Source organism: Diabrotica undecimpunctata, chromosome 4 (genome assembly GCF_040954645.1).
Source record: "Diabrotica undecimpunctata isolate CICGRU chromosome 4, icDiaUnde3, whole genome shotgun sequence".
In the NCBI taxonomy this organism is placed as follows: Eukaryota; Metazoa; Arthropoda; class Insecta; order Coleoptera; family Chrysomelidae; genus Diabrotica; species Diabrotica undecimpunctata.
The window spans coordinates 24,172,264-24,199,117 of NC_092806.1; the positions used below are offsets into that span (position 1 = coordinate 24,172,264).

A 26,854-nucleotide genomic window follows, 5' to 3' on the forward strand; every position below is an offset into this window, starting at 1 on the left:
TAAAAACCATCCTGACGAACACGGCCATCTGGGCAGTGTCAACGACATCTGTTGATTCATCCAGTTGAAGTGAAAAATAAACACAGTTATCTAAGTCAGTTCTTAACTGTAAAAAAATATCATTGCTCATTACTTCTACACATCTCATCACTGTATTAGCAGAAAGTTGCATAGATTTTATAGCTGAAACTATCTCGTCTTTATTTCTAAAGTTGGAAAATAACGAATCAGCAGCTTCTAAAAACGCCTGTTTTATCAGTTCCCCGTCTTCATAAGGTTTCTTTTTTTGTGCAATTATCTGGGACACACGGTACGATGCTTCAGTTGCAGCCTTATTTTTGTCGACTGTTCTTAAAAAAATTGATTGTTGTCCAATTAACTGTTTTTTTAACTGTTTCAGTTTCTCCTTTCTGGCGGCAGAATGTAGTGGATTAGAATGTACAGTTTGATGATGTCTCTCAATATTTCCTTTTTTAGCAACGGAGACCGAAGTATTACATAACAAACACACATTTTTATCTTTAACTTCTGTAAAAAAGTATTGTTCTTCCCATTCTGAATGAAAGTGGTATGTCTTTACCTTTTTACAACTGCTTGCCATAATATTATTTTTGTTGTTCTCTACTAACCCAACCGCTGGACGTTGGTTACGCGTTCAGTTTTAAACTAAGCGCAATGTCGCCGCGCCGTGCGTATTTATCCCGTTCAAAGCAATCCAGATCGTTCTCGAACACCAACGCGTTGGTCCGGCTGGTCGGTTCTATAAATAGCCGATTGTAGCTTGACGGCAGTGTGGCCAGATTTATTTTCCTCGTGTCGCCAATCCAATCTCAAAATGTCGCCAATTTTAGACAGATGTCGCCACTAGTAGGTACCTTTAGGTATGATTTATAGGAAAATTTTTTAATAGGACTTTTCATCGGTCGCCATGTTTTCGTACTGTTTTCATCAATGACGTGATACGTCACTTGTGTTTAAATAAATATTTTTTATTTAATAACAAATCTTTATTTTTTTATCCTAATTATATGTTAACATTCACTTTATTGTTATTTATATTACTAATCGATATATAGAATTCCGATATAGCTATGCGTTTATACTATATTACGTATCTACATATATGTGCGTTTTCTTTCAATAAACCAAAACAGTTTTTTAGGTTATGTAGCAACGAAGGTTGCCGTCTTTACAGGTGCATAAATAGATGACTTTCTTTACAACACGTTTTCGGTTGGCGGCCAGTTAAATCCGATTAATTGTGTAGTCATGTTGTTGACGTCAGAAATTGCAACAAATGTAATTAGATGAAAATGTGAAATCTATAACTATGTATGAAAAAATGACTTGTCCTAAAAAGTATAAAATCGCCCAATTTGCGACTTGCGATTTTCTTAAATTTTTTGTCGCAAAAATTTGTTAAAAGTAGCCCAATTGGCGATAAATCGCCCAATCTGGCCACACAGCTTGACGGCGTCAGGGGCAGATCGCTCACCGCAACGTTGCCGCTGTTTATGTGTAATATTATGACAATTAGATTTTTTTGTGGAATTTTCGGAAGCTTCTCTGATTTTTGCAGTTTGTATTTTTTAAATTAAAATCGTTGTGAGAGCTACCAGAATTGCCTCCGCGAGCTACCGGTAGCTCGCGATCGACAGGTTGGCGACCACGGCCCTAGATGAAGAAAACTAATCCTTGTTAAGTATATTTTTTTTGGAAAAACCCCTTTATCCGTTTAAACTAACAAACTTATGACTGATTCAAGGATTAAATTTAATTCCTGTTGTCAAATGAGATTTAATGACATGGGCTTAAAAAAGGGTCGTCTAGTAACCTTTAACACAGGTAAAACTAAATTACTTAAACAATTCTTGGTACGAAACAGTACTAGTAATAAATGGTTTACCTTAACCGAATATTCATTTCCATTAAAATATAAAAAATCTGTTCAAATAAAAATTTAAATGATATTTAATCTAATCTGAGTCATCTGTCATCTTCCGATTTATCAGTAGTATCTTCGCCTAGATCCGCAACAACTGGTTCCATGGTAATTTCAATGAAGTTATCAAGGTTTCACATATTTTGCTCTTATTTCACTAGGTGCTCGATACATTTTATTCACGACCGTAAGATCACATTGCTGAAGGCATTATTAAGCAGATTGTTTACATCATTTAATTTGAAAGTAACACTGTTCGTTGCTGCTTCATTTTTTATTTGAGCCTATATAAATTCTATCGGATTTAACTCACAGTGGTATGGCGGCAATCGAACTACAATTACGACACCGTGCTAAGTTTAGTAATTCGAGTTTAAAAAATTGGTTCAGTCAATTTCATATTTTTTTAGCAAGCCAATCCGCAATCTCCGTTTTTCTCCATTTAGTGGTTGTTAACTCTTCTACACGTCAGTAGTAATATTTTATTGCAGCATTATTGTTATCCATAACAATAACAGATACTGGTTCGATTTTTAACAGAATATCTGAAAACTTTCATAATGACCTGCATCCATTTCCTCATGGTAATCTCCAGTCTTTTTCATCAAATCCTGAGTTGCTACCAATATGGCTAATAATAAGGCGTCTTCCCTTTCCAGGTGGGGCTTTTAAACCTGTCTACAAATCATCTAGAAAAGCTTGTTGTTTCTTTCTCACATTTAAATCCTGCCAAATTTTTGTCACAGCATGACCTTCATTTAACCATGTTTCATCTGTATAATATATATTTTTCTATCTCTTCGAAATTCTGCGCCATAAAATGATTTTTTTCTTTTTGAATAAGGGTACTATTCCTCTTTCTCTTTAAGTACCCAAAGTTTCATCATCATTCAATCTTCGCTTTTCCACTGCTGGACATAGATCTCCCTCATAATTTTCCATCTATTTCGATCTTGTGCCTCTTGCATCCAATTCCTATGGCAACGTTTTAGATCGTCAGTCCAACGTGTTGGTGGACGACCTCTGTTTCGGTAGGCATCATCTCTTGGTCTCCATTCCAGTATCCGCTTTGTCCATCTATTATCTGTCATTCGAGCCACGTGACCTGCCCAGTTCCATTTCAGTATTGCTACTCTCTCTACTGCATCAGCCACTCCTGTTCTTTGTCGTAGCTGGCGATTTGGGATCTTGTCTCGTAGTGAAACGCCCAACATAGCACCAATAAACCTAAAGTTTATTTCACGTAAAATAAATAACAAAACACGTCTTGATATTTTTGGAATATTTTCATTAGACTAAAGAGAAGTAGCAATTTTTTTAAGTTGGTTATTTCTTTTTGAAATAAAATTCATGTACTGCACGATGAATATCCTGTTTGGTTGTATCATCCAATTTTATTTGTTTCCGTCCTCATGCCTCAATCTTCAAAGTATTATTATCGTTTGTTTCATCTTCTATTTTAATTTCTCTGTACACACTAGCTTCTGAAACTTTTGTCAAAATACTACATAATGTAACTACGTCGCTTACATTCATATTTTGTTCTCTGTGTCGAAGTCCTTCGAACACATTTCCTATCATAGTTTTTTCTTCGCGTGTTAAATTGTGATGTTACTTTTTGATACACGGTTCACTATTACTACTGTCTATTAAACTAAATTTCTCACAATTCACAAAAATTAAACGTAAAAGCCCCTTTCACTAAAAACACTACAAACAATAATTTTGTTCTCTGTTCTATGGAAGCCCTGCCAATCCGCTTATGAAACTGGCTTACACATAGCTTATAATAAAACAACTACACGAACAATGGCGTTGTTGCCAGTTACATCGCCTTAATCTGGAACGATATTGTTGAACATTACAGATAACTTCCAGTTGAATCATACATGCTGACAACGTTAAATTTTCCCTAGAACCCAAATCTTTGCCAAAACATTTGAACAGTTTGAAAATAGACCACTCAAATTATTGAAAGGTATTTAAAAAAAATATATGATCTCTTTCTGAGCGTATATTTGAACAAACAGAAGAATAAGGTTTTTGTAAATTTTTAAGAGATTAAACTGATTCTGAAATAATCCATTAACTTGTTTATTAAATAATAATTAAATTTTCTCCTTTTGTCGGAACAAAAATATTTTTTTCTAAAGAGCAAACGTCTAATTTTACTGGCCTCTAAAAAAACCATTTAATAATTCAAGGCAAGGTAGACGGAAGAAGAGGGCCAGGTCGAAGAAGAACGTCATGGCTTAGAAACCTGAGAGATTGGTTTAACAGATCCTCTGCATCTCTTTTCCGAGCTGCCGTCAACAAAATTACTATAGCCAATTTGATAGCCAATGCTCGATAATCGAGCTCGGCACATGAAGAAGAAGATAAAAAACCATTAAAACATTAGTCACTCGCTACAATTGTGGTAGTTTACTGTAAATTAAGATGATTTCGATGGGCTGGTCATGTAGTGAGGATGGATGACGACAGGTTGACAAGAGGAACCCTAGACAATAAGATGCAGGCAGAACACCAAAACGAACGCCACGGAAAAGATGGGAGAGTGACGTGGAAGCGGACGCGTAAAAGTTTATGAACGTCATAATTGTCGGGTGAGCAGCTGGAGCCAGAAATGTGCCAATGGAAGAACACAAACGTCTAAAGGGGATAAGCATAAGAAGATCGATCGTCTTATGTTTACGTATTCAAAAGAGCTTTTTCTCACTTCTGTGGATCCGTAATATCCCTCGCACTAATATTGATTACCAAGTTAAGGGGTGGAATCCATATAATAATTCCATATTTACGTCCACAGTGATACGATAGGAACCGATAATGCACATTTCATTAATTATATCTAGTTTACAAGTTGTTGGTCTTCTTTTTTCTCGTTTAGTCCATCATGCTCTTGAAACATAGCTGACTCTGGGTCGAACTACTGTAGTATATAGATTAGAGGGAGTTACCGAGTAGGGGAAGCATATCGTCTACGCACGGAGCTATTGCTTTTAATTTAATTAAATTCGATGTATTTTAATTTATTTTATTTTGTTAAGAAACACGCATGGGACTGCGTTTACTACTCGATCTAATATATGATCGCGCTATCGTTTCAGTCGGTTTTATTTTTTTCATAACAATTCGTCATCCACCGCTCCGTCCGTAGCCCGCAATAAGAAAGCTATGCTTCCAAAACCTGCAGTGAGCCATAGAGCAAAACGAAAACAATTGATAGTAATAGTATTTATTAAAAAAAGAGGGTACAGATATGTAAGTATACATAGCGATGGTATTACGTATAATAAACTTGGAAATTTCTTTTCTCTAATAGTATTGTTATTTCGTAAAACAGTGTATTTTAATTTGTTGTTTTTAAGGGGACTCTACGAAAAAAGATAAAGATCAAGATCTGTCTTTCTTTGACGAAATACGAGTAGAAGATCCCAGAGTTTTTGAATTTTGTGCCAAAACTACCGAGCCAGCTCCTTACGACATACTTTTGACTTGTCTTCAGAGAAATTTTGGCTTAGACGATCTTCAAATTAGTTATCAAGGAAATACTACCAAGTCCCATGAATTCACCATGACTGTAGGTAAGGAAACTGTATATTACTACTACATATATGTAACTAGATAATTAAGTATTAATCTTAATAATTTCAGCCACATTTTCAAACCGTAAGGTTTTGTTTAAATCATTTGAAGGCTACCTACTGGCGGAATCACTTCGTTATGAGTGGTATAGTAGGTACTTTTTTTAAACCACGTTCTAAACAGACATTTTTAGAATGTGGCTTGAAATTCGTGAGAGAATTCGAATTCATCTGTAAAAGATATGAGTCTCATGACTCAATCCTTGATTCATACAGGCGTAAGGCGTTAGAAAACGATATTTAAAATAATTTTGACTGAAATACGAACATATAGTCAGTAGAAATCAAGATTACGTGTGACATTCATATGGTACTGCAAGTTGGATAAAGGAAAAAATGTACATAAATACTGGATTAAATTAATGCAACTTCTCTGGTAAAAGCGAGTCGTTCTTGTCCGGACCTCTACAGATTTCTGTCAACTAATCAATCATTCTGAAGACCAAACTCGAACGACTCTGTAAAGAGGACATTCTTTGTTTACAGCAAAGTTCATTTCTCATACTTTAAAGGTCATTACATGTGTGTAATTTTCTCGAAGTAAAAGTCCTAACACTTATCGTTAGATTTGAGGAATGTAATCTTCTTACGGTTATTAACTAAACTATTTGCCCTTATGTCCTCAAAAAATGATTTTGCATATATTGATCTTCGCCGCTGATATAATTTTGGGTAGACGGTTCTTAGCGGTGATTCTCCAGTTTTTTGGAATCGATAAATTATTTTTCTGGCCCCAAGTCCGTGGTCATATTAAAACGACACTCGTTTATACATAAACGATATATACCAAAAGCCTCTATAGAGATTATACTTGACTGCCCTCGATTACATATATGTGTCGCTGGCCTGAACCCTCGGGAATGAGGGAAGGTGGTCCAGTCGCACTATCCATAGCTGAAATGGACCGGAGCAGGTAAGGGTCACGGTCCGTGGACATATAGGTCTTATAAGCCCACAAGCTAGAGGGAAAATACTTTTTTAAATAAATGGAAATAAATGTTTACTAACACTAAGAATCTGCAACTAAAGTGTTAATTAGACTTAGAACTAAGAATCTGTAAGAGAAAGTTATTAGTTATCACACCTAAGACTAATTAATACAAAAAAGTAAAAAAATGAAAAAAAAGAAAAAAAAAAGAAAATTTTTCTAACGAAATATCAACACAAAGCAAGTTATTCGAAGTCGATGAGACCTAAAATGTAGAAAAATATTTTAAGTTATTTTTATACCAAAATATTTCAAAATCCATAAAGAGAAATAAAATATTAGAGATATTTCAAAGTCCCTGAAAGAGAATAAATATTAGAAAAATATATATAAAAAATATATTAAAAAAATAATAATAAAGTTATTTTACATCCGAAAATAAATATCTTACCAAAATTTCTTCTAAGTCGAAAATACCCTGAAAATAGAAGAAAAATATAAAATCGGACTAAGTCGAAAATACGATTTAATTCGAAATAAAATATTTCACGAGAAATATCTAAGTCGAAAAAGCTGAAATAAATACAATTTAAATATAAATTAGACTAAGTCTCGCTAGAGAACTTAGAAAATCCTGTAATAAAAGGATAGCGGTTAGGTGCAATAAAAAGCAGAGTTTCTGGGAACTAAATCAACCAGAAGGTCTCTAATGCCAAGAAGGCTGGTTCTGCGGAGCCCTGTCCAGACCAGAACGAATTTTTGGCCGTCGTACACCTATACTTATATGAAATTAAGTAGGTCAAGTGCTCCATGGCGCTCTGTCATTGGAGCTTGCACTACAGCTAATGGTATTGCCCGAAATTATGGTTGCAATTTGACCAATCGTAAAGTCGGAATTGAGCTATTGGCGACATATGGATGGTAAAGGAGGCGAAAGTAGGAGCATGAAGAAGGCGGATAAAACGCCAGGAGCAAGGCGAAAGGATACCGGGATTATTAATCAAAATTCCAAGTGAATGAATTCCAAGTGACTTACACAAAAAGGTACTCTTGGTAAAACTCCATACTGTGTACCGTTTTCGGAATATTTTGATTTGAAAATTATGAAGTAATAACCGATGCTAATATAAAGTTTCATCTCAAAATGTACTCAAATATATAGGAAGCTAGTTATGTTTGAAGGACATTTTGGTATCCTATAGTTTTAGATAATATAATAGTTTTTATATTTACAGGTAAGCACACTGCGACTGTATCTTGTAAAAATAAAAGGGACGGAAAACAGAGGGCATCTCAAGCAATACTTCAAGCCCTACATCCTAGCATTACTTCATGGGGCTCCCTTTTGCGGCTCTACGGAAACCATTCGATCAAGAGCTTCAAGGAGAAGAAATTAGAGGAGCAAGAGATTACTTCTCTGCAAAGTAAAGCGGCTGTAAATCAACCAAACTATGCCATTTTGTCAAAACTAAATATAGAACTAGGTAAATTAAGGGAAAAGCGTAAGGCCATACAGCCGATCGGTGTATTAGATACCGATGGAACTGAAGTAGTTGCGCCATTGTCTACTTCTAATTTGCATAATTTAGCTGTGTAATCCTAGACATGGTAGTAGGTCGCCCAAAATATAATTGGTAAATATTCGAAAAAAATCAGTCACGAAACAAATACCTATATGTAATATATTATACATTCCAAGATCTCTACTCATAAAAGCAACATTTTCATGTATATTATAACACAACTATTAGTCAAAAAAACAAAATCAACTATTCTTGAGATCTAAGAGATCATTAAAACGTGTGTTCTGATTTCAAATCGCCATATATATTTGTTTTTTTTGAGATTATTCTCTAAACCTATTTCTGATGTCTAATGTCTGAACTCTCCACAGGGCGTCATCTTGTGTGTTTTTATTTTTATATAAAATGAATTTGTGTTTACTTAAAATCTAACTTCCCGATTTAGCCCGATCAATTTTCATAACAGATTCACCATCTACATGTAAAATACATCTAAATATGTAATTTTTTATTTTATGTGTGTTCCAAGGAATATACTTTGGGGCCAGAAGGCATTCTTTTTTTCACATCTCATACTTTCTGAAAGCTGCATGATTTGTTGCTCTGAATATTTTTACTGTAACAATCATAAAAGATGTGCTGAGACTGTGTGTGAAATCTATCATTTCTCTGTGGACTAAAAATATTACAGGTAGAATATGGAAGTAAGTCGAGGTATAACATTTTAGGACCAAAAATTTTACGTTTGCGGATTTTTTTCAATTTATACCATAATATTATTGGACATCTACTTAAATTATTTTCAAATTATTATCTTTTTAACTCACCTATACAGTAGTTTCGTTATAAATTCCTGGATAAAATATAAGTATCACTCATATAATATGTGTACGAAAATTTATTTGAAATTAAAGTGAAACAAATTATAGTAAAATATTCAAAATTAGGTTGATATAATTATCGGAGAAAGAAATCAAGCTTATTTTAAACTATTTAACAATCATTTTGTTAATTAAGAGTGACATCTAGAAGCAAAAATATAAATTAAAGAATGGAAAAAAAAACGTATTTTTGAAGTGTATAAAAAATTTAATTCCTAGCTGAGCGCTTTCGGCTTACAAAGTCATGCTTAGAGCTATGGTCAAGTTTATAAAGTACCACTACTAAAGAGGGGTCCCATTGGTGGAAAAATATAAAATTTTTCTTAAACTCTCGTTCACGAATTAAATTTCTTTAAGCTAAAATAAGCTAATTAGTTTTACATTTTCAAAATGCACAGTTTGGGAACTACAAGATGTCCTTATTTGAGGATATCGTGAGCCAATGGAGTAAAAATATTACGGTAAAAATGTTACGAACGGCCTCTTTTTCTTGTATGCGTTTTCATGTTTTTCAACAGAGTTTCTGAGACATTCTGAAATTTATAAAATCTAGAATCCTTTTCTTCTTAATCCCTAAAGCAGCAGCCTTTTTTAAATACAGTAGCCAAGCGTTGGGACATAATAAATCAATTGCATGGTCAAACATTTTTGAAATAGAAATTCTGTACAGCGTTTTAAGGTAATCTAATTTATCTACGCCTCCCATGTATGTATTGTAGTTTTTGATAACCTCAGGTCGTTGTACTTGAACATATTCTTTGTGGATTTTGTCCCACCGTGTGCATTCATATTTTTGCCAATGCCAAACAAACCATTTTGTCATAGTGAACTCTCCATCACCACTAATTAATTCCTGGCATGCTCTGATCTATCATCTCTACCCATCTTCTTCATTTCGCTATCTGACAAAAATGGGGGCTTCTGGAACCTATCATGCGTTTGGTGCTCTCAAATATTGCAATACATTATAATTACTGAAGTAGTTGTCATAGTATAGCTGAAAACTAAGTGTGGTTCTTCTTTTTGATAGAGCCGTAACCACAGACCCGCCCAACCCGAATATAAGCGATTCTGTTTCATCCAATTTAGTAGTTGCTCTTTGATATGCTATGAACAGCCCAGTGCTCCTGGTTAAAATCTTTAACGCAACGATTTTAATACCTAAAGGTTTCAGTTTATTTTTAACATATTGTTTTATATTTATTTGTCGCTTGAATGGCACCATCTGTTCATCTATATGCATAGCTGCATTTCTAGAGGCAAGAAAAGGCACTTTGTTCTTATACAATTATATAGTGGCCTCACTTTCCACAGTCTGTTTCACAGTTGTCACAAAATTTAAATTTTGGCGAAGTTCACAGAATCTGTTGACAGACCTGTTGAATTTGTAGTTTAGGTTCCCAGTAACATCTAATTCTAGGTTAATGCAAGTTCCCCATAAAAATATGCATGCCTAGAAATGTTTCCATTTCCTCGGCTGAAGTGGAAGAAAAACTATTGGCTCTTGTGACAGCATACTAATTAGTATATGTCGCCATTTCTTCATAAAGCTCATCAGTAAAATATTGATGAAAAAAATGATAAGGACTTTAAAGTTCAAAGACGTTGGAAAGGTTTGTTTTGTTTAAAAAGTTTATAAATGGCTTCCTCGTGCCAATGTATATCTGGGGTTAAGTATGTAATGATCTTTCTCCACTTGATATCTCCTTTTTTTGTTAGATCGTTATTTTCCATAAAGTCATTTATTCTCTTCATTTTACTTTGTTTTGAAACTCTAGGCTGCGGTTCTTCTTCAACTTCTTCGTCGTGAACAAGCTCTATTGCTTCAGATGCTTCAGCTTCCTGATCTTCAACATAATCTTGCAATTTCAGTTCTGTAAGCTGAATTATAAGAATAAGCATTTGCTTATTCTTCCAACCACCATCTTCGGCTTCATTGCTCATATATTCGATATCAGATAACCCTTCTTCGATCAACTGCAACTGCTCCTCGTCGGTTAAGGGCTTCCTTGAACTCATTTTTCTAGTCCTATTCTAAAATATTTAAATTTTTTATAATATGCAACAAGAGATGAGATTATGTTGTATGTACCTAAAAATTAATTTTTCCGTTGACTCATAACGTCCAAAAACGAGTACACACTTTTCAGAAAATCCGTGGTAGATAATTTTAAGCAAAACCGCTATGACGAAGTTTTTTCTTTGTTGAACAAAAACAACGTGAATTATTACAACATTAATATTTTTTTAAGCCAGCTTTGGCTTTAAGCAGTGCAGCCACTCTCCTAGGCAAGCTGTTTATGTATTTTCCTGAGATTTCTTTTAAATTTTCGATGTAATTCCAAGGGAAAATGATTCCTTCTATCAACTGAACCTTATTGATAATTATTTCCTTGGCTAACTCTCTTTTTAGGCACTCCCAGATATTTTCAATGGGGTTTCTGTCTGGTGAGTTGCCGGGCCATGGTAAGAGCGGCATTTCTTGTTCTAACAAAAAATGTTTAATACTTTTAGCCTTATGGCAATGTGCTCCATCCTGCATAAACATCTTATGGCTGTTACCAAACCATTCGTTCATTAATGGAACCAATCTTGTCTGCAAAACCCTTTTATATTGGTCTTGTCGCATGGTTCTTTCTACGACATGCAAACGTCTCATACCTTTGCCATTAATCACCGACCATGTCATTATAATTATAAAGGGCGAAAATAAAATGATTTGTAATAATTTACCTTACGCCAATCATTAATAGACCATTCATTATGGATCTCGGCCCAAGCTAAGCGTTTTTTGAGCATTTGTGGTGTTAGTTTTGGCTTCTCAACAGGCCTGCGACATTTGAAGCCCATGTCATATAAATTTCGGTGTACGGTGGCCACCGATACTGAGCATCTTGCTTCTTCCAACTTATTTCTTTAATCTCTATGGGTAGCCCTTCTGTGTGTTACAGCTAAATTTTTTATAATTCGTTGCGCCCTCTTGGCAACTGAAGGTTTTTTTTCACACCGGCCCTTCCGAACTGACCTCACAGGTCGCTTCTCTTTGAGTTTTTGACTCAATCTCCTCACTGACAACTGGGATACACCATATTTTCGTGCTATCTCTCTCACTAAGTGCTGTATGCTCTAATAGAGCAGTAATGGACGAGATTTTCTCAACACAAAGATCTTTATTGATCCATCTAAAAATTCCAATCCAAGAATAAATCATCTTGTTTTATGATTAAGAATTAATCAAAATCAAAAGTAACAATATTATGTCAATGTTACGAGTGTAAATTTTAAATAAACTAACCATAAATATATGTGTTTAGAGCGTAGGCGCAAAATTTCGACCCAATGCTTTTTAAATGCATTCATTTTTTTCGAATCCCGAGAAAACTAATAAGTATTTTTGAAAAATTTAAACGCAGAATGAAAGATTAGAATATTACCAAGTGTCGAAAGTCCCTGAAAACTTCTATAATGTTTATTTTAGTAAGTTACAAGAGTGAAAAAGAAGAGAAAATTAAGTGTGATTTTTAATTTCAAATATCTCATTCAAAAGAAACTTTTGTTTATTCTAAGGGACTTTCGGCCCTCGGTAATAATGTAATCTTTCATTCTGGCTCGAAATTTTGCGCCTACGCTCTTAAGTAAAAAACTCAAAATTTAAAACAATTAGTTGCTTCACACTTTGAGCACATTCTACTGCCATCTGTAAATTTTTAACAATTCTAAGAAAAATTTATACCATTTTCTAAGTAACTATGTACCCAATAGTTATGCAACCCATTTAACACCTTAGTATCTAAGTGAACATACTTTCAGTGCAATTGAAATAAAAAAAACTGAAATTTTTATGGTAAGTCTAATAAATTGAACAGGGACTGTAGATACCGAAATAATTAATAACTTTACCTATTCGAAAACAATATTTTTTAAGGTCCATTTGATCTACATTTCAACTCAGCTGATTTGAAACGTGACTGCTTAATTTTTGTCCAGGTGTTTATTTCGATTGAATCATTGTAAATAATTTGGCCTGTTTATTGTTAATTGATGTACCTATACATAAAAATTATTATATTTCTTTGTAACATACAAGTATCACTGTACTATTATATTACATAAAGTTGTGGTGGGCACTTTTCGATTATCACTATCTTGTGTAATTGTACATTTTTTACTTCTGATATCAGTGTCGTATTGTGGAATACCCAGTTGCCTAAAGTGGAAGTAAATATATTTATGTATATTCCCAGTCTATTCCATTTCAAAGTATAACATTACAACCAATGTTAAATCGTATATGATCAGTTCTTCCAGTTCCGAGCCTGTATTTGATGTTTCTCCGCACAGTCACTTATTCTGACGTTAGAAGAAACAAGTATCTTAATAATAAGTGTCTATTACAATTTTTTATTGCGCCTATAAATCAAAAGTACTGACATATCTACAGACTGTATCTTATGAGAAAATATTGACCGAGGTTGACTTATTTCTGTTGGTGGTTAAAAAGATTTCCTAGTTAATTTTTAAAAAATTGGTTTTGTTGTTTAAAATTTAGAAATCATTATGAAAAATTATTATTTTCCGACATAAAATGTTCGGCGTATATAGAATCTACTCTAGTGCTAATAAAGTTTCTTTTTTGATGATATAAACATAAATATTTGTTTCAGCCTAATATCCTATTCACATATTGTAACTTAGTAATAAGTAATGCCTTTTGTTATCACAGATATTTTTGAATTATTGACTGATGGCAGCTCTTTTAAGTTCTTCTGTGTTATAAGTAAATAAAATCTACATTGCAAGGTATTGTTTTATTTTAAGCGCCTCTAGTAGAGCACTATTATAACGACAGCGACTTATCAAATCCTAGATGTATAAACAAATAATTACTGTATGATGCATATCTGAAAGATTATTAACGTTCTTGAGAAAGCGGAACGGCTACTAAATGCCATGTTAAGAATTTTAGAAATCTTTTAATGGTTAAAGGGGAGAAAACTCCATTAGAAAAACTACCAAGCGAAGAAGCCTAAAGATGATCCCATGGATATCCAGCTACAGCGCCAACTGGAGTGGCCCTAATGTTCTGGCGCATCTAGCAATTGTTTAAGAACCGTCTTTAACCCTGTCTAGTGATGTGCAAATCAGAACTGACCCGATTCAATGAGCCGAATCTTCAGAAAAATCCAACTGACCCGAATCTCAAAACTAAACCTAACGGATCACGGGTCAGTAACAAACACATATGACGCGCGGAATGATGTAGTTCTAAGCGGAAGGAAGGAGTCAGCTGAACACTGAATCCCAAGTTCTTATAAACAGAACTGAATCTTTTCAAATATTTTGCGTTCTTGCTCGTTTGAAAGGAACGTGAATCGTGAACTGATTGTCCGGACGGGGATATTGGGAGAGCAAAATATTATTTATTTTACTGATAATTACAAGGTGTAAAATATTCATTAAAAAATATAAGTACTTATAATATAAATTATCGGCAAAAAATATGTATATATTTGTTGGCTATCCACGTGATTATTTTGGTTATTATATTTTTTTTCTATTTTTGATCACAATGGTATTTGTTCAGAGCAAGTACAATTTATGGTATTTTCCGAAATATTTTATGGCATGGCGTATTATTGGTTGCATAATAATAATTTAGTAAAAGACCTACGAGATCTTTTGTACTTTATACATTAAAGAGACCTTAGATAGGTATGCTTAAATTAGCATGCTTAAAAAAACGTTTTGGTGATGATATAATAATATTGATGATGATAATATATAATTAGCTTAAAAAAAAATAAATGTGAATTTTAGTTAAATTAGGTAAAATTTAATAGATCAAAGTAAATTTTTGGTTGCCATAACATTCACTTGTAAGATTGAATAACAACTACATAATAACATAATGCTCTTACACTCGATTATCCACCCACCGCCTACCGCTAAAATTATAGATTTGGTTTGCATATGATCTGTACTGACCCGTGACCCGACAGAGTGATCCGGTTCTCTTAAGTGAACCGGAACCGGTGACCCGAATCTTAAAGATGACTCGAAATTCCCGTCATCCCAAATTATTATTTTTTTTTTCAATAAATTTTATTGAAAAAAAATGTATATTATAGGAAACGATACAAGAAAAAATAATTGTTGATAACTTATAAGTATTCAAACTCAAAAAAAATTGATCCAATTTGGAATCATCTGGCGTTAGTGGTACCTGAATTATCCATTTATAAAACTTAATATAGTGGTCTGGTAAAAAATTGACTACAATAGGAAATACGTTTATTATTGCTCTTATTCGCACCTTGTGCGATTTTGATCATGTAGTGGCGCGGCGCATACTTGTTTCTTATTTGGTGTATTCTCTTGAGAAGGACGTCCTCGTTTTCTCGTGTCAGACTTTCCAGCTTTCAGTAACGCATTTCCAACTTGAGATTTGAATTGGAGAAGGGTGATGTGTTTCACTTGTTTTTATTTGCAGCGTCTTCGGTACAGCAACCAGGAGTTGACAATACATGTATCAATAAGATTAAATATTATTCTCAAATAGAATCTTTTTGGTTTGATTTTGATTCTATATAGTTCCATAAGCATGTCATGCAAATCCACGCCCCCATCGAAATATTATATTCTTTGACAATTGCTGGTCGTTCGATCTCTACATAGGTTTTGCTCTTGTTGCACCATCTCTTCACTTTATCAAGAGGATATTTTCCTATATAGTTCGATGCTAATATGACGGACTTATTGTTATACCATTTGAGAACAGTAATATTTTTTTTGCTGTCTATTTTTACATCAGAGGATCCACGACCTTTTGCCATTAGAACTTTGTTTTCTGAAAAAAGACAACCTGCCAGCCGCCCACTTATTACAGTCCCTGAAGCATGGAAGCCCCGTTCTTTCAGACTAATAAGTAGATTATAAGATGTGAACCAATTATCCGTGAAAAATCTTGAAATTCATGTGGTTTGGCAGATTTGTGACCAACTTCAGTACTAATTCCAAGACCTGATTCATCTTGGACTGTTCTTTTCCCACATGTCTATTAAGGTATATCGATAAACTCTCCACAGATATTACTGATCTTTCTCTTTTCTCTGACACTTCCAGCGGACAGAACCGGAATCAGAATATTACTGCCTTGCTTATGTATTTAGTACAAACAAAACCCAACTTATCTGTGACAGAACAAAAATTTCTCGAGAGTGGACATAGTTACATGGAGGTAGATAGCATGCATAGTGCTATTGAAAAGGCGCAAAAGTATGTTCCAGTTTACACCATGCATGATTGGCTTAATATTTTCCGTATGGCAAGGACGTGTAGATCTGGTAAGAAGCCTTATATTGTAGAAGAATTAAAGTATAAGGACTTTTTTGACTTAAGAGGCACTGTCAAAACTAATAATAAAAAATAGGCCAAAGAATACAAATAATGGAGAAAAAGTTAACTGGCTGAAATATTTAAAATCCAAACCAGGATTGTGTTGTACAGGTACGATCACAGTTCTGACTACAAAAAAATAAATATTTTGGGTAAAGGTCCTGTTAATCTGAGAAAACAGTTCAATCAGTTTAAAAAAAAAACAGGATCTATTAAAGCTGTGCCAATCAGGAGTCATTCCAGATGAATTTCATCAATATTATTAGTCGTTACCGACCTCGAACGACAGTATACCTGAGCCTCATATTGAGGAGAGTCATGTTCAAAGTGACCTGGAAGATGACTAACTTTGTACAGCCAAAACCCTACAAGTGGCGCAAAAAATGTTTTTTGTACTTTTTGTTAACTTTCACTTCATTTTAATAATATTTTAACAAAGTGATTCGTTTATAATGTTATTTACTTTAATATTTTTCAGTCATTAAATCATTTTTAAATTCAGACGACTTTTCATTTCAGATTAAAGTTTAAAACGTAGATTCCTCAAAACTTTAAAAAGTGGAGTTAGTTGGTTTTGGCATAAGCCGACGATATCTGTCTCATCGAGGTAAACAATCTCGTATCTTAGTTACTACCATGTAATGGCCGCTGCCTATTTCAGGTCCTCTGTATACTTTTGTATCCATTACTTTTCTTTCATCATTGCTTTCAACTAGTACATAGTCAATTATGGATTTCTCATTTAGACTTTTGACTTTTCTAGAATATATGTGGATTTTTTATGCTTAAAAATTGTATTAATTATTGTCATATTGTTTAAAGCGGAAAATTGTAGCATTTTCCTTCCATTGTTATTTCTGATGATTTCTTCAAATGATCCTGTCTGGTGTAGAAGATAGGTAAAATATTAGAATATTTTAAATGAAAAATCCCTTTTATACAGGTTATAAATGTTTTTATTTATATAAAAATGTCTATATACAAAAACTATCTATTAAAGTCAATACACATAAAAAAATAAATACAGTCAAAACGCAATCATTCCTGAAAACTTTGGTTTAAACATATTTTTACATATATCCTCCAATAATTAAACGTTGTATTCTGTACAAATGGTCTAAAATATCCGCTTTAGAAATAAAATTCGTTTATTATAAATTTAAAACCAGATCGACAATATCACTGCCCCTAGAAACTATCAAAATATAATATACGTCAGGTATAGTTAAAAATACACACATAGGACAGAAAACACATAAAAAACTTTTCAAAAGAAATTGTATATATTAAAAAACTTAAAAATATATTATTTAAAGAAGATGATGCCCACATCTCGAAGAGCAGAGTGATAATTATTGGATTAGGATCAGGGTCTATATAGAATTGAGGATAAAAGAAACATACAGTTTCAAAAATTGTCATTACTATTACAATACAAAGATACCATTATTGCCCAGTAAAAGATTAGTGTCGCTAAAATTAACAGTTAACAAACACACTGTACAACAAACGCCAATAATTATGATGAGATTGCTGTTAATTATGCGAATGACGTATTTTCGCCTAGAATCACCGAACTGCTTCCACCGACGAAACGATCGGAAGCTCAGCATTCATTCAGTGGCGTATCAGCAAAATATTCGTTACTGCTAAGTGGTAATGTCGCCAAAGAAAGAATAATCGACAAATATCTAGATGAGATAAAAGGTTCATGGAAAAGAGGACTCCTGTTAAATGGGCATTGTAACTAACAATAGTGATAGAGCAGATACTGCGAGAAGATTTCATAGAACAAAAAACTGAACAAATTTTAGATTCTAAAGAAGTTAGAAACGAAAAGTTTTAAGAACTAAATATATAACCAAAAAGTTAACCAGAAACTGAACTTAAAATTAGTGTGAATGAAATATATTCATAAAAATTATAATTCAATGGTCGTATAAATTTAAAAAATACAAACTACTCATTATATACTATACCAATTAAGAAAATATACACCAAAAATAAAAGAAACCAAATTGATTTAAGAAAATTGTTCACTAACACAAAAAAATTAAATATGTTTAAATATTCTGGTCCGTAAGGGAGTTCTTATAACAAACACTATTTACACGTTCAAAGATTTAAAGATTAAAGACAAATCGATTTCTTTTAAAACCTTTGTTTCCATTTGTTTATTACACAAAATTATTCGAGGATTTTTAAAATAACTTAAATCATACAAATACAAAACTAAAGACTAGATAACAAAACCAATATAACCAAAAGGTGTCCCTAACAGTATTTGAAAAATTTTAATGGCAAATTGAAAATTTTGTCGGTTTTGAAGATCACAGGATCATATTTTATTATGTACTAAGTGCCAAGGAACTGGAATCATTTTTTTGAGTATAGTAAAGTAGCGTTACAATAATTTGACAAAATACCTAAATTCTTTTTATGATTATGATTTATTACATTAAAATTATTTTGAATTATTATCAGACCATTAGGCTTTAAAAAAGAAAATGGAGTTCAGCTATATACTGAGACTGAGAAGCAGCTGTTTGATCTTAGGAGCATATTTACACATCACACAGTAAGTTCTTGTCGTAATTTGTAGATGGCGACTCTAATAAATCAAAATATATGAGAAAACACAACCTTCAAACATCACCTGTCAAAGTTTGAGTTCAATCGGAGCAGTAGTTTATAAGTTACAGTGGTTTAAGTGACACTGCATTTGGAATTTTCAAAACAATGGAAAATCAGATTGCTTCCGCAGATCAGTCATGCGAATGGCTTGAAAGTATTATTCGGACTCTTGTCATCAAAAACAACAGTTAAGAAGAGGTGAGTTGACTTCAAATGCACACAGAAATCATGCTGAGCACTGTGATTGCCCAAATTCGACACTTGTCCCACGTTAGGAAGTCCCCAAAAGCTGTGTGAGAAGCAAAAGAGTTGAATGGATTATAAAAGATTCTATTCAGTATTTTTAACGAGAAAGATGTGTCTACAGTGGGTTAAGCAAATGTTCACGGTCGATCAACATATAGACGATCTAGATCATTGTTTAGAACTGTTTCAGGAGTTTTTGCGTTGAACGGTCAAAATAGATGAAACGTGAGTCAAATCTACAATCAACTGAGTGGACAGCAGCGGGTAAAAGTCATCCAAACATCAGCTGAAAAGAATTTGGCTTGTTTGAGGAAACATCAATAGCATTATTACATATTGCTATGGTGCTTTTGAAAAAGAAACTGCTAGAAAACGGATACCAATGAAGAAGAAACCAGGACAACTCACTGTATCTTCGAATCAAGCATATTCTTCAGATCTTGCTCCTGCTGACGTTAGTAGACCTCAAAAAGATAACACCGGAAAATAAATTGGGATTAAATCAGGAAGCAATTGCGGAAATTAAGTCGTATTTTGAGGCCAAAGAAAAATCGTTATACAGAAAGGTATACAACTGTTAGAAGAATATTGGAACGAAATATTCCTAAGAAAGGAACGATGTTGATGAATAAAGTTGAATTTTGCCTAAAATTTGTTTTATTAGTAAACATTCTTAAGCAAAGTTATAGTATATATGGATAAACAGCTCAAATACCAGGATAAATAACTCAAATGAAGAAGAAATAAATTAGGAAAAACTAAATTTGAGTCTTCTCATACTCTAGAATAATAATTGATCAATGAAGTGTTATAATAAAGCAAAGAAGAAAGTTTTGGTATAGATATAAATGTTTGTAAACTCAAACATCATTATTTATATAAAACACATAAGTAAATGGTACCGTTTCCTTGACGTTCCTTGTAAAAGTAAACATCACAAAAATTTGTATACTCTACAACTTTTATCACTTGTTTTAAGTCATTTACAATGATATTTTTTATTTAAAAAAACAAGAAAGTTTTTATAAAATAATTATTTAAAAGTACGGAAAAACATACCAGGCGACACCGGTAAAATAGTAAAACAATTTCATAAAAAATACCTAAATTTAGAGTGGTTAGTTAGTCAATCCCTAGACGAAATATACATTGTAAATAAGAAAACCACTTTTCTTAACTTTCTTTACTTTTAAGAAATAAAACATCTAGCAAATGATAAAATATTTTTGTGATGCCGTTACGCTAACATAAGGCACTTATTTATTTGAGATCATACATTATAATCTAGCTAATTGTTAAAAAATAACTACTGGTAATTGAAGAGATCAAAAAGTAAATACTTTCGGCAAAATCAACGAATCAGCGATTGTTTTTGTTATTAAAACTTCGTATTTAAGAAAATTTAATAGTTTTGAGTAAATTCGTTAAGGTAAATTGAAAAATTTCGCAAACAATTATCAACTAATTTTTGCAAGTGTTCCAAAGCAGTGTGCTAAAATCATTTCTTTACTTATATAGTGTAGTAAGAACCTACAATACATTTATATTATTGTTTTAGAAGTCTTGGATTAATTGAGATGATATACTGGTTCATTTAAATCAACCGGCAACAGCGCGTTGTGTGAAGTATCACATGTGTTTATCCCGGTTTTCTGAAGAAGTAGTGAGAAATAAATTTCAAACTATACGAGAAAAAAAATAAGAGCATAAACTCTCTGCAGTGTGGCAAAATGTGCTATAAGTAAGTTTTACAAACATTTTATTGTATTAAAAACAAACAACTATCAAGAATTCCAGTTCTTTACAACAAATAAGGAAATACGGTGGGTGGCCAAATTATTAGGGACACTACATACATTTTTGTATTTTCTACTTTAAACGGTTTTTTTTTTACCAAAAAAATTGGTGTTCATATCTGTATTATATTTGACAGTTCTTCTGGTATGATTATTAAAATTTTAGAGTGCTTATATATGAAATAATAATATCTGTAGTAGTTGCATCTCAGTTGGTCGTCGGATGTTAACGCAGTCAAGCTTAAAAATATTTGCAAGTTGTTTAAAACTTTTTTAAAGTGTCTCTGCTAGGTTTTCTATAGATAGAATTATAGATATAATTAACAGGTAAGTAATATTTGTTATTTAGTCATTTTTGCTGCCTTAATGACACGATTTTATTTGAAAACATTGTTCAAAATCAAAATTATTTTTTTGGTATGACCTTCGAAGACTGGAGTCGAGTAGCTACAACTTTTTTTAAGGAATGGAGTTCGTGAACAACGAATATTTTCATTTTTTCACGTATGCTTCTCCGACGAATCAACATTCCAGATTTTGGTGGACAAAAGGGCGTTCGTCCTTCGACATCCTGAGGAGCAGTTCCATCCAGAGTTTGTAGAGAGGGTTAAACACCCGGTTAGTGTCATGGTGTGGTCTGTAATCTCGGCCAAGGGTATGGGACGCTTATACATCGTGGAAGGAACAATGAGAGGACCAGTTTATGCGAATACTTGAAACTCGGCTACTGCCCCAGCTCAAAGAATGTGTAAAAAATTACACTTTTATGCACGATTCTGCACCGTGTCCCAAAGCTAGAAGTGTAACTGCATTTCTGTTCAAAGAAAATATTTCAGTTCTGCCCTGGCCGGGAAACTCACCTGACATGAACCCCATAGAGAGTATGTGGGAGTTCACCAAACGGGAGATCGCCAAAGATGTTATTACAACGAAGCGGTAGTTGGTTGAAGCTATTATTAAAGAATGGCATAACCAAAAATTAAAACACAATGCAGAAATTTGTATTCAGAGGATGCCCCGACGTGTAGAAGCTGTAATTGCAGCCAAGGGTGGCATCATTAAATATTGAAATTAGTGATTTTATGTAACAATTTCTTTTGCGAAAAAAATAAATGGTTTTACTAACAGAACTCATTGTTTTTGTGACCTTAATACAACACTCGTTTATACAAAAAATAAGTCTTAAAGCCAAGAACTTACTAAAAAAATTCAGTTAAACTAGAAAATTAAGAAATCATCGTACTGTCCCTGATAATTTGGCCACCCACTGTAAGTCTTGACTAAATTCAATGTGGCGTTGCCGGTTGTTCAAAAAAGTTTAAAAAATCAAGAAATCAAATCAGATTTCTTATATAATTAACTAATTAGAGAAGACTGCAAGCAGCACTAAAAAAACTTGGAGACGACTCGTTTTTTTCGCGGTGATACACTGAACAATGAATAATAAAAAGAAACAAATACGCAAATAGACAAAAAAGACGATGATATTAAAGAAATTGGAAAGGTACAAAAGGGAATTAAAGAAGATTTACTATAGAAAAACCACAAAAGAATGAAAAAGAAAATCAAGAAATTCGACGACAAATAAAGGACATCCAAAATAGCATGGGAGAGCTCGAGAAACAAAAAAAAGAGAAAACTATATCGTAATGAAAGGCCTAGCAATTGACACACCAGACACAAATGAACTTAACAAGGCAATGAACAATTTCTAGGGATTAAAATATTTGCCTGGGGGAAATTGTTGCCTGATGGCTATCGAAGAACCGTCTATGACCAACATATATTCTTACCGGAGACCGGAAGTACAATAAAAACTTTAAAAAATAAATTACTTGTTCGTCGTAGATAAAATATAGTATGCAACTCGTTACGGTTTCCACCCGTAAGACAGTCTCAAATCGTTAAACATCAAAATATATCTGTCATGCTTGTGTCCTATCCTCCGCGTCAGTGTAGTTTCGTTCTGACATTAGCTACGGAAAAGAAGAATTGACAGTTGACAGACGAAGAAGAATTGACGGACCGAATCGAAGAATAACGGACAATTGACAAAATGGTTCCGGTTTTGGCGAAGGTTCATGCTCGGCCGGTAATGCAGATTCAACCCTTACCGACAGTTAGTTGAAATGTCCCGTCCTGTCTCGCCCAAGTGTCCCATACTCTGCTGTATGGGAGAGTGATGTATACGAGTATGAAAAACTAGGGGAAAGGCCTTGCATAATTGAACTAATTGATAACGAGACTAAAGAAAAAATAATGAAAAATAAACAAAAAGTTGAGGAATAGAAAACATAAAAAATATAATAAACAATCATCTGAGTAATGCAGAAAGAAAAATGCAAAAAAGTATTAGAGAGAAAGCTTGCGAAGAAAGACAAAATGGAAAAACTGTTAAAATAGGTTTTGACAAACTGACAATTGAAGAAGTTTAGGAAATCTAAACACTAGAAACATAAAAAACTGTTAGAAATAGGAAGAACGGACGTAGAAGAAACAGAGAGGCAAAGGAAAAGGACATAACTACAAATAACTGAAAGAAATCTGGCTTATGTTGTAATATAAGATGAAAACATTTTGAGGATCCTTTAGTTATTAATGGGCTAATTCTATTGAGTCGGATCTCGTCAGTTTCGTTTTGTTACTCTTCTGCCACTGTACTGTTGCACTCTTTATCCTTTTGTAAACTTTATTTTTATACTAAATTCAATTCACTTATTGATATACGTAGTACGTATAGTTTGCTGATTCGTCAATTTTGTCGTAAAGGTTATATAAAAGCTTATTTCGGTTATCAAACATTTTTCAATACACGCTTAACTTCACGAATAAAATAATTAAACATTAAATAACACAAACAAATTTGCATTCCGCAGTCAACGAGTAATAAAAGTTACAATAAACCAAACGATGTACCGGTTTGTTCACTCAACATAAATTGTTTAAATCTATCGACATAAAAGAAGCTTTGGATAAAGTATATTTGGTTACAAAATCAGTCTTTTAAAGCGAATTTTTCATGTTTACAAGAAAAGTGTCATAATTTGTCAATATTAGTAAATATTTTTCTTGGTAGTAAAGTAAATCCTTACAATTTATCGAACACGCGTAATAATTTACGCAGTTCTACGTGTTTAAACATGTCGGTAACTTGGTACATCATTTGATTTTCCACTAAACTGTTTTACACAGTTAAATAACAGAAACGACATTTCTGTCTGCAAAGTATGAACAATATATCTATAAAAACAACTAAAATTCAATGTTCTCCACTTCTGTGGGCGTTTCCGGTTGTCCATATTGCGGGCTTTCGTATCCCTGGATTGTGTTTGGTTCTGAATCTGGTGTTGTGGATTTAGGTAATACTTTTGCAACTGCGCTGTCAATTACTGCTACTACCACTTCGACGGCCTGGGGATTGACGTTAAGCAAGCTGCACACGTCTCTGATTGCTATTTCTGAAAACATGAGCTTAAGACCTCTTACTGCGGAGCTGATGCAGGATGCTGCGATGACGGATGGTGGAGTCTGAATCAAATTAGGCTCTGAAACAATAAAAAAACGTTAGAATTTACAAAATTTACAGAAATAGGTAGAAAAAAAATTATTTTTCTTCTATATGATGTAAGATGTTCATTGTAATGAATAATTACGACATAAACATTGCGGAAAATGAAGATGACTTGCAGATGCAATTAGAAGAAACGTCGCTCTAATATAACATCGTTATTTCAACTAAACTAAAACGATCTGTAGGTATCTGTAGAGTAGGGAAGGCGAGTTAAGTTCCACAGCACTTAGGCCATAATTGACCCATTGTGCATCTTCCCAGAGAGCTGTCATCCTTAGCTCATTGTCCATCCTTCCATTTCTAGGAAGGTGGACAAGTCACCAGGACACATCTCATTTAAGTGGGCCAGGACTCGCCGAACGCGTACTCTCGTATTAACGATAACTCCGAGCATTAACATAGGAGATGCTCTACAGTTTCGTCTTCTCGTTCACACTTCCTACCTAGAGGTGTGTCTACTAGCTTAGTTTACAATGACCAATTAAAAAACCAACTGTCAAGCGTAGGTTTTTCCTGGTCATTCCCAAGTACTTCTTTGATGCTGACTTTTCAAGGTTACTTAGTGTTACCCTGGCAAGTCTACATCCTTGCCCTTCTTCCCATCTTTTTACGGTTTGCATATGGGAGTGACATTTGACAATTTCCGCGATTGTTGTAGTTGACCAACCAAAAATATGCTCAGGCCGTAAGAGTCTTAGCTCTGCCACCTAAGTGTGAGTTCCATGTTAACTTCATGTCAAGGGTAATACCAAGGTACTTCACCTTGTCAGAAAAGTTTAGACTGTAGATTTATAGATAGTGAGTGTTGCTTGCACCATGTTTCTATTAGTCGGAGAGCAACTTGTAATCTCTCACATAGTGTGCTCTCAAACTTACCGCTTTGCAGGATAGCAATATCGTCTGCATAGGCTATTGTGTACAACCCGTTGCTGCTGAGTTGGTCAACTAGGGTGTCTAGAACTATGTTCCAGAGGAGTGGTGATAGCACCCCTCCCTATGGACTCCCCTAGTAACCATGCCTCGAACAGAAACGTCTTCTACATTTATGCTTAGCATACTGAATATCCATTCGCTAACGCCCAGAGGAACATTCCTGACGTTGAGCTGTTGGGTGATGGTTGGGAATGTGGTTTTATCAAACGCTCCCTCAATGTCTATGAATATACCCAGGGTGGAATCTTTATTGTCCAGCGATCTTTCAATTCTTCCCACTACATGATGTAGTAGTGCAGAATCGGTAGATCTTCCCGAAGTATATGCATGATGATTTGGGTGAAGTGGATTATGGACCAGAACTTTATCCCCTATGTACCTCTCGCATAGCCTTTCCATCGTTTTCAAGAGAAAGGATGTTGGGCTAATTGGTCGGAAAGCCTTTGGTAGGGTGTAGTCCATCCTACCTGGACCACACGTACCTCTCTCTACTTTCTAGGAATATATCTCAGAGTCAAAGAGGCTCTGAATATTTCCAGAAGGTGCGACAGAAGGATATCCAGTCCCAACCATAGTAGGGGCTAGATATATGCCGTCAGGCCCTGGTGATTTGAAAGGGGTGAAGCACAATTTACCTTTTCCTCATTAATCATTGTTCTGGCGAGATGCCAGCTGTTTAGTGATGGTATGATTGCTTTTTCCTTCCAGTTTGGTGCTGTTGAGGTGCTAGAAGAAGGAAAGTTTGTTTTCATCAGGATCTCAGCACTTTCGCAAAGGTTTGGAAGTTTTGTTTCCATCTTCCTTCGTTAATATGCCGATATGCGGATGTGGGTCCTTTGAGAGCGCTTTTTGTAGCCTGGAGGCCTGCGGGAAATACTCGATTTCCTCACAAAAGATTCTCCAAGTAGCTCCTATACTAAAACGATATTGATATCGTCGAAGCCAAGACGTAAATTGATTTTTAACAACATATTAATAGAATATGTGATGGAAGTTGAATATTTCGGAATCAGCTTCACGTTGGAAGAAGTAACGAAAATAGACGAAGAAGGCGAACAGAGCAGCGGGTGGCTTAAAAATTACGTTAGGGAGAAACAAACATCACAAGAGAAACAAAACTAGGATATCAAAACTACAATAAAGTCAATGATAACACTGTGAAAGACGAGCAAATGCCATCTAAAGGCATATATTATTGGAGACAGCGGCAACGAAAAACCTACGAATGATAAAACCAAACCAAACACTGAGAGACAGACTAACAAATAAGAAAATAATAACGAGATGCGGGATACAAGAAATAAAACTGAGAAAAAATTATTAAAAAGTTTATGTTTAAATATTGTAAAATAGGTTTG

At 33.9% G+C, this 26,854-nt stretch overlaps 2 protein-coding genes across 2 annotated transcripts in view; one reads left to right on the top strand and one right to left on the bottom strand.

Annotated features, from left to right (window-relative positions):
* pasha (microprocessor complex subunit partner of drosha) overlaps window positions 1-13,720 on the top strand; it is a 34,573-nt gene extending 20,853 nt beyond the window's left edge. Inside the window, exons 3-4 of the mRNA XM_072529160.1 lie at window positions 5,314-5,529; window positions 7,753-13,720. Coding sequence (XP_072385261.1) covers window positions 5,314-5,529; window positions 7,753-8,114 — 578 coding nt within the window. The 3' untranslated portion in view covers window positions 8,115-13,720. The remainder of the gene's footprint in view (window positions 1-5,313; window positions 5,530-7,752) is intronic.
* Window positions 13,721-17,261: 3,541 nt separating this feature from the next.
* LOC140439321 (G1/S-specific cyclin-D2-like) overlaps window positions 17,262-26,854 on the bottom strand; it is a 72,624-nt gene continuing 63,031 nt past the window's right edge. The window contains exon 4 of the mRNA XM_072529161.1: window positions 17,262-24,537. Within this exon, the coding sequence (XP_072385262.1) occupies window positions 24,245-24,537 (293 nt within the window). The 3' untranslated portion in view covers window positions 17,262-24,244. The remainder of the gene's footprint in view (window positions 24,538-26,854) is intronic.